General features: G+C 41.9%; 1 protein-coding gene across 1 annotated transcript in view; it reads left to right on the top strand.

Moving 5' to 3' along the window:
- Positions 1-14,960, top strand: part of cntnap2b (contactin associated protein 2b) — a 45,145-nt gene extending 30,185 nt beyond the window's left edge. Inside the window, exons 21-25 of the mRNA XM_085253250.1 lie at positions 312-445; positions 5,223-5,316; positions 7,938-8,165; positions 8,503-8,577; positions 12,823-14,960. Coding sequence (XP_085109376.1) covers positions 312-445; positions 5,223-5,316; positions 7,938-8,165; positions 8,503-8,577; positions 12,823-13,022 — 731 coding nt within the window. The 3' untranslated portion in view covers positions 13,023-14,960. The remainder of the gene's footprint in view (positions 1-311; positions 446-5,222; positions 5,317-7,937; positions 8,166-8,502; positions 8,578-12,822) is intronic.
- Positions 14,961-15,631: the final 671 nt, after the last annotated feature.

The raw sequence follows: 15,631 nt of genomic DNA, 5'->3' as shown, positions 1-15,631 counted from the left end.
GTGTCGTATCTGATACATTTAATGTGTTCTCATCTTTGTAAACTTTATCTAGGGTGGTCTCCATGCCAAATATACTTGGGAGAGATACTCAGCCCAAGTGGCACTCTGATGCATCGGAGTGTCGGTGTAAATGTTAGATAGCAAGCACCTTTGTAGAAGAACAATTGAAAAAAAGTGCTTGTGTGAATGGATGAATGAGGCAAGTTGTAGAAAACACTTTGAATGCTCAGAGTAGAAAAGCACTATGTAAGAACCAGTCCCTTTACCATTTATGAACTGTAAGAAATGTACGTATTTCTTTGTGTTTTCAGGCACTCTCCAGATCCGCTACAGCCTTGGAAGACTCACAGAACCGTATACCATAGATGTTGACCATCGTAACATGGCCAACGGTCAGCCACATTCTGTCAACATAACTAGGAACTTAAGGGAGATACGGCTACAGGTTAGTGAATCCTGCCACTACAATACGCGATGAATTGCAAAATGCAGTCAAGTTAATAATAAAAGTCTTCAGCTGAAAATTCTTTTAGTTTGAAGCTGTAGCAAATATTTAATAGTGAGTATTAAGTTTGTATTAGGAGTGATTTAATGCAGCACTTTTTGCTGGAATGTCATCAAAGACACAATTTATAACAAAGACTTATTATATAGAATAATTATTTACATGCTGTTACCCCTGTGTTACTGAGATATGTATGTGTAAGTTCTTTGTCGCTTTCACAAATTTTTTTCCATGTGTAAATAGAAATAACAGAAGCTAGGAATTTTTCTTTAGCTGGCGATACACGCTGCTTCAAAACTTAGTATTAGAAAATATACACTAACCACTATCAAACGTTTGGACACAGCTTCTCATTTAACGGTTTTTCTTTATTTTCATGACTTTTTACATTTTAGATTCTCAGTGAAGGCATCAAAACTATGAATGAACACATGAAATTATGTAGTAAACAAAAGTGTGAAACAACTCAAAACATGTTTTATATGTTAGATCCTTCCTAACAGCCGCCCTTTGCTTTGATTCCTGCTTTGCTCACTCTTGGCGTTCTCTCCATGAGCTTCATGTCACCTCAAATAGTTTCCAACAGTCTTGAAGGAGTTCAGAGGTGCTGAGCACTTGTTGGTCCTTTGCCTTCACTCTGCGCTCCATCTCATCCCAAACCATCTCCACTGGGTTTATGTCAGGTGACTGTGGAGGCCAGACCATCTGGTGCAGCACTCCATCACTCTCCTTCTTGGTCAAACAGCCCTCACACAGCCTGCAGGTGTGTTTGGGGTCATTGTCCTGTTGAACAATACATGATGGGATGGCATGTTGCTGCAGGATGCTGTGGTAGCCATGCTGGGTCAGTGTGCCTTCAGTTTTAAATAAATCCCCAACAGTGTCACCAGTAAAGCCCCCCACACCAGCAAACCATCAACTCCATGCTTCATGGTGGGAACCATGCATGTAGAGACCATCGTTCACAAAGACACGGCGGGTGGAATCAAAGTTCTCCAATTTGGACTCATCTTGTGTTTCTTGGCCCAAACAAATCTCTGCTTGTTGCTTTTCCTTAGTCGTGGTTTCTCAGCAGCTATTTGACCATAAAGGCCTGATTCCCACAGTCTGCTCTGAACATGTAGAGATGTGTCTGCTACTGGAGCTCTGTGTGGCATCTATCTGGGCTCTAATCTGAGCTGCTGTTAACTTGTGATTTCTGAGGCTGGTGACTCGGATGATTGTATCCTCAGCAGCAGAGGGACTCCTGGTCTTCCTTTCCTGGGGCGTCCTCATGTCAGACAGTTTCATCGTAGTCTTGATGGTTTTTCTGACTGCACTTGGGGACACATTCAAAGTTTTAGCAGTTTTCTGGACTGACTGACCTTCAGTTCTTACAGTAATGATGGGCTGTTGTTTCTCTTTACTTAGCTCATTGGTTGTTGCCATAATATGAACTCTAACAGCTGTCAAACATGGCTGTCAGCTGTGCACCAACCTGACTGCTGCACAACACAACTGATGGTCCCAACCCCATTAAGAAGGCAAGAAACTCCACCAATGAACCCTGACAGGCTCACCTGTGAGGTGAAACCATCTCAGGTGACGACATCATGAAGCTGAGAGAAGGCCGAGGGTTTGCAGCTGGGTGGCTACTTACAGGAATCTAAAATATAAGACATATTTAGTATGGCTTATGTTCAAGTTAACGCAGCTTTCACAGTATCAAAAAAGTAACACTGGCACTAATCGTATCACTCAATGCAGCATTTGACAAAGTAAGCTGGAAATTTCTGTTTGCAATATTTAAGAAATTTGGATTTGGAGAATCATTTATCAGTTGGATAAGAGCGTTTTACACATCGCCAGTGGCCACAGTCACCACCAATGGGTTAATTACACAAAGCGTTACTCTTCACACTGGTGCCAGGCAAATATGTCTAGCTGCTACTATAAGACAAAATGGCAATATTAAAGGTATTTCAATGTCTAATATACAACAAAATTCTTCTTTATGTAGATGTTTTATTGCTCCTTCAGGATCCCCACTCTTTGCAGCAAACATTTGGGTTATAGATTTGCTTTCAGAAGTCTCAGCTTCTCTATAACCTGGTCGAAATCCACTATTTTGCCACTCTGTATGGATGAGGAGGACCGGGCAGATCTTAAATATTAAATATTAATGTTTCCTCCAAGCTGACCAAATCCTGTTCAGCATGAATTTCACCCCCTTGCTTAAATTGGTTCAAAAGAATCATCCATCCATCTGTCCGTCCATCCATCCGTCCATCCATCTGTCCATCCATCCATCCATCCGTCCATCCATCTGTCCGTCCATCCATCCGTCCATCCATCTGTCCGTCCATCCATCCGTCCGTCCATCCGTCCATTTCACAGGGAAAGAACCTTTTATTAGATTATATATCCTAAGAAAAAAAGTCACCTGCTCTCAAACAGAAATCAGCTGAGTTCAATAAAAACTGGTCCATTATCATCACTAAAATAATGTATGCTACTGCCTGATATATCTTAATTATTTTTTTCCCTCTCTCCTCGTCTCCCATTTCACATCCTAATCACCTCTAACCACCTTTGATTCCCCCTTGTACACAAACAAAAAACAAAAACGCAAAACCGTTTAACCTGATCACCGATCCACTTATAAACAGGCTTTCTCCTTTGGCTCTGGGGGCTAATCTAAAGGGGGCCATACACAGGGTTCCCTCCAATCAGGTCTGGGGGCAGCCCAGAGCTCTATGGTCCTAACTCCAAAAAGGAAGAGAGCAGTGGGTGCCAGTGGCTTGGGATGTAGAGCAGATTGTCCAATAAACAGAGGGCTGGTGGTTCGAATTCTGCTCCATACCAGTCGTATTATTACCAGTCATTCAAGACTTCAACACTGGTGTGAGTGGGTGAATGAACCAAGTTAAGTAAAGCACTTTGAGTGTTTAGAAAAGAGCTATATACGAACTAGTCCATTTACCAAAAAGGAGGGGGGCGTATGAAAGGAAAGAGAAAAAGACCTTTCCTACCCTGCAGGCAAAGCCTCTGAATCATCCCTCCAGCTTATTTTAGCAGAATACCGCTGTGAGCTATTATATTCTTCTTATAACGATGTTACTGTTGTCATGGTCATGACTGTTATTGTTCATAGCTGGTCATTGGTCATACTTATGGCTATTATTATCGTCATTATTATGATTGATGGTGATAATACTGAGTTAATGTTGCTTTAACTATTATTATCATTATTGTTATAATTGTCTCCTAAATTACATTAATCCTGGACTGAATACATTAACACGTCACGCTCACTTCACTCTCACTACTCACAATCACACTTGTATTATTTTCTTCCAACTCTTATATCTTATCATAATTATTATTATTATTATCATGATAATAAAAAAGAAAGTAGTAAAAATAAAGGAAAACCATTAAATAGGAATGTGTGTCCAAACCCTTGACTGGTAGTGTATATATTTCTTAAAGTCACTACTTTGAGATAAGCTGCTAAAGGTGCTAGTTTGATATATTGATAGTCAGAGTAGAAAAATGTATTTAAACCCTGAGTTCACCTGAATTGCAAATTGTAATTAGTTGCAATTGTAAATTACATCTGCTGAAAGAATAATTCTATTATAAAAAGTATGTCTGTGAAGGTTCTCAGTCATCCAGGTCATCGTAGTCAAAGGAGCTTGCAAAGAAAAGCGTCTGGACTTCTTTAAGTTGCTTGAAGACGTTTCACCTCTCATCCGAGAAGCTTCTTCAGTTCTAAGGTCAAATGGTGGAGAGTCCCAGATATAAACCTAGTGGGAGTAACCCCCACAGAGGGACAAAAGGACCCCCTGATGATCCTCTAATCGCCTGAGCCAAGGTGTGTAACTGGGTGTGGGTCCCAATCAGCCAGAGTTTCGGGTGTGTTCATTGTGAAACCTGGCTCCACCTTATCATGCGAATTCCTGAGGTCAGATGGCCCAGGATGTGAGTGGGCGTTAAGGCGTCTGGGAAGGGATCTCAAAACTGGATTATAGATGGCAGAGAGTTGGTGTCGTAATCCCCGCCTCTGTTCAAAGATGGTCGCTCACAGTGGACATAGATGCTTCTTTCACTCCTCTTTCAAACCATCTGTCCTCTCTGTCCAAAATGTGAACATCCTCGAAAGAGTGCCCTTTATCCTTAAGATGCAGATGGACTGCTGAGTCTTGTCCTGTGGAGGTGGCTCTTCTGTGTTGTGCCATGCGCTTGTGAAGTGGCTGTTTGGTCTCTCCAATGTAGAGGTCTGAGCATTCCTCGCTGCACTGTACAGCATACACCACATTGTTAAGTTTGTGTTTTGGCGTTTTGTCTTTCGGGTGAACCAGTTTCTGTCTGAGCGTGTTGCTGGGTCTGAAATACACTGGGATGTCATGCTTGGAGAAAACTCTCCTGAGTTTCTCTGATACACCGGCTACATAGGGGATGACAATGTTGTTGCGTCTGTCCTTCTTATCCTCCCTCGCTGGTGTCTGATCTTCTTTTCTGTGCCTCTTTGCTGACTTTAAGAACGCCCATTTAGGGCGTTCTTTATAAAAAGTACATCAAGTACATCAAATTATATTAAAAAACTAGTTTTTAGCTTAAACAAACTTCTTTTCACCAAATCAAGGACAGGAGTCTTAAAACTTGCCAAAGTTTAAAGAAGATTCAGTTTATCAGTTAAACTTGACTGTTGCTTTTCTCTGTCCACATTATCCAGCTGGACCATTATCCAGTGTCCACATATACGCTGCCTGAGGCCTCTGACACCCAGTTCACTTTGGTCAAAAGTATCTTTCTTGGCAAAGTCTTTGGTGAGTCTAGAGATTTGTGTGTGTGTGCGTGTGTGTGTGTGTGTGTGTGTGTGTGTGTGTGTGTGTGTGTGTGTGTGTGTGTGTTTATATGGCTCCTGTTTTTGCATGACTGACTCCATGAAGGGATGCTGAGTGATGTTCTATGATCTGAATATTGTCCTATTTATTCTTGTACCAGTCACTTATTAACTTTTTTGTGTGCCTTTTTTCCTACCTGAAATGATGAGCTTCTACTTCTTAGAATCCAAATATGTTTTGTGTTGAAAAAAATAAAATAAAAATGAAGTAAAAAGTAGAAATGGCATTTAGCTTTTACTGTTTCTAATATCATTAGAGCAACACTACAGGGTGGGCCATTTATGTGGATACACCGTAATAACATGGGAATGGTTGGTGATATTAAAGTCCTGTTTGTGGCACATTAGTATATGTGAGGGGGCAAACTCCTCAAGATGATCGGTGACCATGGTGGCCATTTAGAAGTCGGCCATCTTGGATACAACTTTTGTTTTTTCAATAGGAAGAGGACCATGTGACACATCAAACTTATTGGTAATGTCACAAGAAAAAAATGGTGTGCTTGGTTTCAACGTAACTTTATTCTTTCATGAGTTATTTACAAGTTTCTGACCACTTGTAAAACATGTTCAATGTGCTGCCCATTGTGTTGGATTGTCAATGCAACCCTCTTCTCCCACTCTTCACACACTGATAGCAACACCGCAGGAGAAATGCCAGCACAGGCATCCAATATCCGTAGTTTTAGGTGCTGCACATCTCGTATCTTCACACCATAGACAATTGCCTTCAGATGACCCCAAAGATAAAAGTCTAAGGGGGGCAGATCGGGAGACCTTGGGGACCATTCAACTGGCCCATGACAACCAATCCACTTTCCAGGAAACTGTTCATCTAGGAATGCTCGGACCTGCACCCATAATGTGGTGGTGCACCATCTTGCTGGAAAAACTCAGGGAACGTGCCAGCTTCAGTGCACAAAGAGGGAAACACATCATCATGTAGCAATTTCAAATATCCAGTGGCCTTGAGGTTTCCATTGATGAAGAATGGACCCACTGTCGTTGTACCCCATATACCACACCAAACCATCACTTTTGTTGGTCCAACAGTCTTGGAGGGATCCATCCAATGTGGGTTAGTGTCAGACCAATAGCGGTGGTTTTGTTTGTTAACTTCACCATTCACATAAAAGTTTGCCTCACTGAACAAAATCTTCTGCGTGAACTGAGGGTCCTGTTCCAGTTTTTGTTTTGCCCATTCTGCAAATTCTGTGGCCGATCTGGGTCATCCTCGTTGAGATGCTGCAGTAGCTGGAGTTTGTAAGGGTGCCATTTGTGAGTAGCTAATATCCGCCGAAGGGATGTTCGACTAATGCCAGTGACATGCGGCGAGTGCTACGCTGTGGGCTCTTGCTGAATGAAGCTAGGACAGCCACTGATGTTTCTTCATTACTGACAGTTTTCTTGCATCCACATTTTGGCAAATCCAACACTGAACCAGTTTCACGAAACTTAGCAAGCAGTTTGCTGACTGTAGCATGGGAGATGGGTGGTCTCGTAGGGTGTCTTGCATTGAAATCTGCTGCAATGACCCGGTTACTGCGTTCACCGGATATCAACACGATTTCCATCCGCTCCTCACGTGTTAACCTCTTCGACATGTCAATGGCTGTGAACAAAGAGAAACTTGTAAATAACTCATGAAAGAATAAAGTTACGTTGAAACCAAGCACACCATTTTTTTCTTGTGACATTACCAATAAGTTTGATGTGTCACATGGCCCTCTTCCTATTGAAAAAAACAAAAGTTGTATCCAAGATGGCCGACTTCTAAATGGCCACCATGGTCACCGATCATCTTGAGGAGTTTGCCCCTCATATATACTAATGTGCCACAAACAGGACTTTAATATCACCAACCATTCCCATGTTATTACGGTGTATCCATATAAATGGTCCACCCTGTATATCAAAAAAAGGACAATCTCACTTAGTAGTACAGGGCTCTGATGATGTAAGGGTGGCCTAGAAGTCAGAGGGTTTAACTTTAAAAACCGAACCTTAAAAGCTAAGTTTATTGGATTGTGAACAATAAACACATTTAAAATATTGCTATTATATTATTTTTGTTATTTAAAATATTTAAATATTTATTCACAGTGAATATTTTAAAGACTAACATGCTTTTAGGCCCAAAAAAGAGTTTCAGTCGTAGTTGCATTGGGCGAGGCCCCCGCCTGTATCACTGAGCTTCTTCAACCCTACTCTCCAACTCCAATGATAGTGGTCTCCTGACTATTCCACGGAGACATTTAAAAACAAAGCGGGATTGCGCTTTTCAAACCCTACCTCCAGTACTGTGGAACTGTTTACCTCCCCCGCTACGCTCCATCGACTCTGTGGCTTCTTTTAAAAAACAGCTTAAAACACGTTTGGGTGATGTTTGTGTGTAATATGTTGTTTTGTTTGATATGCTTTTATATTCCCATGTGAAGCACTTTGTTATAGCTTCTTGTCTTAAAAAGTGCTATATAAATAAATTTTGCTTACTTGCATTGCTTCCAGAAAAAAACTATTAAAGCTGCTTTCTCTTTCTTTTAGAAACAGGCCAGATTGACCCCATCCTGATCGAGCGCTACAACACACCGGGTTTCATGGGCTGCCTGTCAAGAGTTCAGTTTAACAGTGTAGCACCGCTGAAAGCTGCCCTGCGCTCCAGCATAGCAGCACCTGTCAGCACCCATGGGATACTGGTTCCTTCAAACTGTGGAGCCTCCCCCCTGACCATCTCCCCCATGGCTTCAGCCAGAGACCCCTGGCACATAGAAGGTGGTAGAAACACATAGAACATAGGAAAGGGGTGTCCAACTCGGGGGCCGGTGTCCTGCAGGTTTTAGATGTGTCCTTGATCCATCACAGCTGATTTAAATGGCTAAACGACCTCCTCAACATGTCTTGAAGTTCTCCAGAGGCCTGGTAATGAACTAATCATGTGATTCAGGTGTGTTGACCCAGGGTGAGATCTAAAACCTGCAGGACACCGGCCCTGATGCCTGGCGTTGGACACCCCTGACATAGGGTTTCAGCATACATAGGGGCATGCCACTGTAAAATTCTAAAGTTTCTCAGGATTCAGATAGATAACAGATGTTTGCTTTGTTCACAGCTGGAGCTGTTTTCAACCTCAATGAGGACAAGTTCAGTGGTGATGGTGTGGATCGCAACTCGGCTGTCATAGGAGGTATGTTTAGTTTTAAGTATACCAGGATTCTGAGCTGCTGTTTTTGTCGATATAATTGGAAAATGCACAGATTGATGTACATAAAACGAGGTGATGTATGATTTTAAAACTGATACCATAGGTGTATCTATTAAAAATCTCTGAGCAGTTTGAATCTCAGTGATGTTGTCTTCAAGGTCGAGGTCACAGGTCAACTTTTCTGAAAACTGCCTCAGGAGGCTGAGGGGGAACGCCCGGAGCCGCTGGTATTTTTCAGTTTTTCGGTCACATTGAATTTTTATGCTGTCTGGGACAAGTTGAAAGTTGCCCAGAGGTCACCTGGTGGAACCTAACCTGTCTCATTGTGACTCAAAGCGACTGCCATCTGCAAATAATCACCATCTAATTTATTAATACAGATTGTTAACCGTTGCAACACATTAGATTCAGTCAGCACTGATAAGTGCAACTTGTCTGTTCCAGCACAATGTGAAACACACACCTGAGTTTACTGTGCATTACACTAAATTTCATGAAAAAGTGTCTTATTTTGCACCCGATATGTGTGTGATATTTGATACCAGGAATATTAATTTGGAATGAGAGAAGTAAAAGTCCTTCCATGAAACGCTGCCTTACCGTGGTGGAGGGGTTTGTGTGTCCCAGTGATCCCAGGGCCTGTGTTGTTGGGGGCTTTGTTGCTCCCTGGTAGGGTCTCCCAAGGCAAATTGGCCCTGTGTGAGAGGCCAGACGAAGAGCAATTCAGTCGACTGCTATGGATAAAAGAAGACCAACGGACGAGTGTACCCTGTCTGGAATAGGATTGCTGGGACCCCACCCTGGAGCCAGGCCTGAGGATGGAGCTGGAGGGAGCGTGTCTGGGAGCTGGGCCTTAGCCCATGGGACCTGGCCGGGCACAGCTTGAAGCAGCGACATGGGCCTGCCCTGCTGTAGGCCCACCACCCACAGGAGGCACCATTAGGTCCGGGTGCAATGTGTGTTGGGAAGCAGACAGGGGTCCAATCCCCGGCTACCAAGGCTGGCTATCAGGACACGGAAGGTCACCTCTCTGGTAGGGAAAGGAGTCTTTTATATGGTGGGGCTCACCTCAATGCAACATTTGGGCTCTGGAACCAATCTCCTAGAGAGAGGCTAGACTCTGTTCCAGGCTGCTATTGCCCTCGGTGAGAGGTGGTGGCCAGGGATGGATTTTCTTGTATCCCTGAACGGGTCCTGAATGTAGTTTGCACTTATGCGCAATGGTGTAGCGTCCACACCGCTGTGGAAACATCTTTCAGGCATTGATGTGAGTGACTGAGTAGAGTTGCGCTGATTTCCCATGTGGTGGAGTTTATGCTGCACAGTTTCATGTCTCTTTTAAAGATATCTTTAAAGCGCAGCCGTGGCGTCCAGTGGGTTGCACACAACTGATGGTCCCAACCCCACTAAGAAAGCACGAAATTCCACAAACGAACCCTGACAGACTGACGCTGAGCTTGGTTCTGCCAAGTTTTTTTACAGGTTTCTTCCTGTTAAAAGGGAGTTTTTCCTTCCCACTGTCGCCAAAGTGCTTGTTCATAGGGGGTCATATGATTGTTGGGTTTTTCTCTGTATCTATTATTGTACGATCTACTGTACAATATAAAGTGCCTTGAGGCGACTGTTGTTGTGATTTGGCGCTATATGAATAAAACTGAATTGACAGGCTCACCTGTGAGGTGAGACTACATCATGGAGCTCACTGAGAGAAGGCCGAGTGTTTGCACCAAAGGGTGGCTACTTTGAGGAGTCTAAAATATAAAACATATTTAGAGCTATTTTTCCTTTTTTTCTTTTTCTTTCTACATAATACTGTAGATACATGTAGTAAAAATAAAGGAAAACCACTAAATGAGAAGGTTTGTCCAAACCTCTGACTGGTCGTGTATAATAATAAAATTATATCTTGCTCTGAGCTAATGTTGGCGTTGTTCTGATGTTTGAGAGGAAAGAGGTTAGAAACATCCAAGTCATTGTTTTCACTGCATGAGGTGATCCACATATTCTCTGTAGGAAACAGTGAGAATTCAAATCCTCTTTATAATCTAACATGGCAAAAATGAGCAGAGCAAAAGCCAAAAGACATCAACCCAGTTTGTAAGTTCACAGTTTGAGCTGCGGTTGATCCCTCTGGTCTCTGGTGTAACTCTCAGTTCAAATCGTGTGAACTGCTAATCAAAGGGAAACTCTTCAGAACACAACGTTTACACCTCGGTGACCTTTCTCCCGCCTTTCTTGCTTGATGTTACATCTTCTGAGATGACATCTGGCATCTGTGCACTTTTACGTTAATTAGATGGATCATTAGCTCATTCAAACGTGACTGTGCATTTCTACATAATCTCTTTTTAATTCAAAAACACAGGGATACTTTTTTTATCAGTCTGTGTTGGTCAACGACAACATACGATTCCTTTTATGAAGTCATGCATTTCAAAGTCAGACATTCTTGTTTTCAACTTTTTTTATTAAACTTTAGACATAAACAAAACAAGAGAAATAAGTTTTATCATACTCTGTTTTACACTCACCTCCCACTCCCCCCATTACACACCTCTGCACCTCAGGTGGCAGAGAGCCAGCTACTAAAAGGAGACCAAATACAGTTTGTCTAATAGGCCACAAGTCACTTTTTTGTACGATGCTATTTTAACCATTAACCATTCGTCATAGCGAGGCCGGCGGCTTTCCCAGCAGTGTCTTAGCAGAATCCCTTTAGCTGTGTAAGGGCCAGGATGTCTCATTTCTATGGGGAAGTCAGAAAGTTCTGTGGTTGAACCAAACATGGACAGTTTTGGTGAGATGTGAAATCTTCTTTTCAGAACATGAAGATGACTCCATAATATCAAAGTCAGACATTACTTTCGATTAGTGGTTCCTTAGTATCGCCCTCACTCCCCATCCTGCTTACATACATGTGATCACACAGCCTCACAGGCCGCCTCTACACTCAGTGAGACGCCTGAATCATTATAATGTTTTCATACTCATTGTAGTGGTTGAACTTATACCTGATTCCCATCAGTATTAAGCTTGATTAACTATCATATCAGCTATGATTCTGTTTACAACATACTTTTCTCTTATCCAGAGTCACATTTCTTATCTTTCCACTTTCCTGCAGCCACACAAACACTTCATCGTGTCTACACATAATTTAGACATTAGAAAAATCTCCATTACTCAAACTGTATTTCTCATATATATACTTCAATATTCTGTATTTCAACGTATTAATTAGACTTATCTTTGATTTTATCTATTCAATTCAGTTTCATTTTATTTTTATATGTCTTTGATTAAGAATTAAGAATAAAGGGTAGCACTTTCTACACTTTCTCTGTAATAAAGTGGTAATAGTAGGGTAACAAGGGGGAAACGAGTATAATGTGTCTAAGTTATTACTATGCAATTACCAAAGTAATAGCCACTAAATAGCCAAGTAATATAACGGTAGTAACAGTGGTTAAAGCTGAGAAATATTACTCTGAAATATATGTTATAGGCTAATAAGAGCCCAAAAACTGGGGTAATAATATGGAAATACAGCTCAGTAATAAAGTGGTAATAGTAGGGTAACGAGGAAGGAAGAGGATTGTAATAATGTGGTAACTTCTAAGTTATTACCACTGTTACCCGTGGTAGCATCTGTGTAATAAGCAGGAAAGAGAGCTGCCTGTTTCCATTTAATAACACATTATTAAGCTATTGAAGCTAATTTAAAAAGTGATTATCATCAGGAAACAGCTGTGGTAGTTTTCTGTAATAAGCAGGAAACAGAGCTGCAAAATATTCACCAGTTATGGCGATTCTAAATCGCCTGTAGGTAAATGTGAGCGTGAATGGTTGTATGTCTCTGCGTGTTAGCCCGGAGACAGATTGGCGACCTGTCCAGGGTGTCCCCCGCATCTTGCCCTATGGTATGAACCATAGGGCAACCCCCCTCCACAACCCTGAGAAGGATAAGTGGAAGTCAATGGATCTCTTAACCTTAATTCCATCTCTGGTTCCTGGAACCGCGACTGGTCCTCAGTGAGCCATTTTCCAAAATGATCATTGCTTACCAGTTTAGTCATTTCTGGCAATGTTAGCATGCCATTAAAAATGACTAGCTCAACATGCTCAACAATGCTGTCTTCAGTCCGTTCTTCAAATGCTGCATCAAATATACTTGAAGTTCACTGTGTTAGAGAAAGTGCTCACTGCGTTGCTCATGCTTTCTTCCAGGAATCATCTCCATGGTGATCTTCAGCGTCCTGTGCATCATGGTGTTCGTGATCCGTCACATGTTTCGTCACAAAGGCTCCTACCACACTAACGAGGCAAAGGGAGCCGAGTCAGCAGACTGTGCCGACGCAGCGATCATTGTCAACGATCCGGCCTTCACCGAAACCATTGATGAGAGCAAGAAAGAGTGGTTCATCTGAACCCTCGTCGATACGGACACACGTTAGGATGTAGTTTTGCAAGCTTAGGGAGTAGCTGGAGGTGACGACCTACTAACCCTGGAGGAGCTGAGGACTTTAGAGACAGAGGAAACCATTGGTATTTTAGCTTGGGTATTAAAGCACAGGGCGCAGAAGTGCCTGGCAGCGACAGTGTGGAGTGATTCATATGATGGAAGGACGGCCTTCAGTGTACGGTGCCATAAAGTTTCAGGTCTTGGATCAGTCAGTATGTTCATTTGCTTTTATCTTATATTTTTATATATATCGCTCTGACTTTGATTTCAGTATGTAATGTATTTATTTATTGATATTATATTTTTTCAAATGTTGATATTATTTATTCTTAATTTTCTTTGTGTTTTTATTTCATGTGTTTGTGCTTTACTTCTGGTACTTTGACTTTAAGAACTTTGGCATGAATTAAAATAATTATGAATTAGTCCCAATAAGCCTTTGTGCATATAGCGACAGTAAACAATTCTAGAGTGTTTTTGTATATTAAGTGTGATACGTTATAATTTGCCTTATTTTTATAAAATGATTTATTCTGTATGTTGGTAGTTTAATTTTGGTTCTCAGACTAAAAACTATGTTGTGTGTGTGTGTGCGCGACACACGCACGTGCATGCATAGCTGGCTTGCTTGTCTGTAAAGGAGATGTAGCCATGACATTGTTTGCATCATCTGAACTCAGAGCTTCTTTTGATTTCTGCATCTGAATGTGTCTTTCAAAGACTTCTTGATACTTTTTTCCGTGAGTTCAGGAAACACACTCAGCTTGTCTTAAGCTGCCGTTTGTCCAGGGCCAGACTACAAAAACAGAACAAATAACTTTATTAAACTTTACCTTCAAATCCACAGTGAGGCAGCATTAAGTTAGTGATTCCACTACCAAGGCTGGTGAGGGACGAGTAAAGCACAGCACTGTAGCAAACAAATACTCTAACTTCCCTAAAGTGAACCAAATTCCTTCCAACAGCTCCCAGAGCTGGCAGATGTTTTCACTGTCAGCTGCTGAGTGCCGCAAACTCCACAATCCAGACTAAACTGTGCCTCTAACAGCACCCCCGTCACTACCTTCACATGCTGAAGGTAATATGTTTGACACAAAGCTGGTGGCAGATCTGCAACGTGTCCACATTGAATCTGAGGTCAAATAAAGACAAAAGTAGGAAAAAGCAGCAGCCTCATAACACTGCACTGGGCTTATGGATCAGGAAAGAACTCTTATCTTGGATAATATTCAATTTTGCACAGTGTTATTATATCAACGAGCCCTCCCTGTAATATAAGACAGAGTGGGCTGACAGCAGAACGGTTTCCTCACGCTCACACAAGTTCAGGTGAACAGCAGCTGAGAACAAACGCCTCGTGGAGACTTGCTGTGACTGAACTAGGCTGCAGAGTCGGTTTCATTCGACTCCAAGGTGAAACACATTTAAACACCATCTCTGTAGATGAATGTGACATGACGCAGATACTCATCATCAAACAAGCAGCTGGTCATATTTTGGCAGCAGGACATTTTCCACACTCAGAGAAATCCTTGTTTTCATTTAGCACAGTCTTTCAGAGGTGTTGTTTTCTCCTCGGTGTCCCTGAAACTAGAATAACGGGTCCGATCATGCTGAGAGCTGCTCCTTCCTGTAGAGCAGCTACGCTGACCGGATTCAAGCTGGTGATAAGAGTGTTTTTGTTTCTTGTATCTGGAAATATGTTTCTACAAAGGAATGTTTGTCCGTCACACGCTAACGGCTTACACTTGACATTTGATTGTACTGCATTTGTATTCGTTTGACTGCATTGAGATGTATTGGCATGCCATTTGTCACTGATGACACGTTTCTGTTGATGAACCACTGTAGCATCACATGGCTTTTTCTTCATTGTTCTGTGTATAAATGATTATCATTTATAGCTGATTTCTCATTCTTTGTGCTTGAAACTAACGGCTCCTGGAGCAGCCTGTGAAATACAAGTATGACTCATACCTCAGTGATATTTCAGTTTTTAGGAAACGCACTTTCATCACGATGACGATGACTCTATAAAGGCCCTGGAAATGACTCTTGTGCTTTAGCACTATAAAAAACTGAATGAAATTGAATACTTGTGAAAATAGTTACATGGATACATAATTGCAATTTTAATTGCATCAGGTCACTGTAAGATAAACATATTGTAGTATGGATCGTGTGTCCCTCACTCCAAAGCCGTAGCTCAGGATGTAGAGAAGGTCATCTACTAACTGGAAGGTTGGAGCGTGAATGCCAGCAGCTGCTAGTGCTACCCCCCCTGCCTCCTAGCAGACACACCTACTGTATCAAACTAAATCCTACATCACAGCGAGATGTCAAAAACTTTATCTCCAGGATTTGAAGTCGTCTGAGATTTGCAGTAGACACACTCATGGTATCAATTTCAAAATTCTACGCCACCTTGTTCACGAGTTATCGCATTCACAAGATTTTCAAATAAACCTGACGTTTGATCGGAGATTAGTAACAGATGCACCTGTGGCATCAGACTGAAGCCCCTACACTGCCTCGTTTTCAAGATATCGCATTCACAAACCTCGATCTGCAAGA

Source organism: Mchenga conophoros, linkage group LG18, assembly GCF_057382185.1.
Source record: "Mchenga conophoros isolate Kocher_MC1m ecotype Shallow Benthic linkage group LG18, M_conophoros_male_GT1.1, whole genome shotgun sequence".
In the NCBI taxonomy this organism is placed as follows: Eukaryota; Metazoa; Chordata; class Actinopteri; order Cichliformes; family Cichlidae; genus Mchenga; species Mchenga conophoros.
This window is presented reverse-complemented; position numbering and strand designations above follow the sequence as displayed.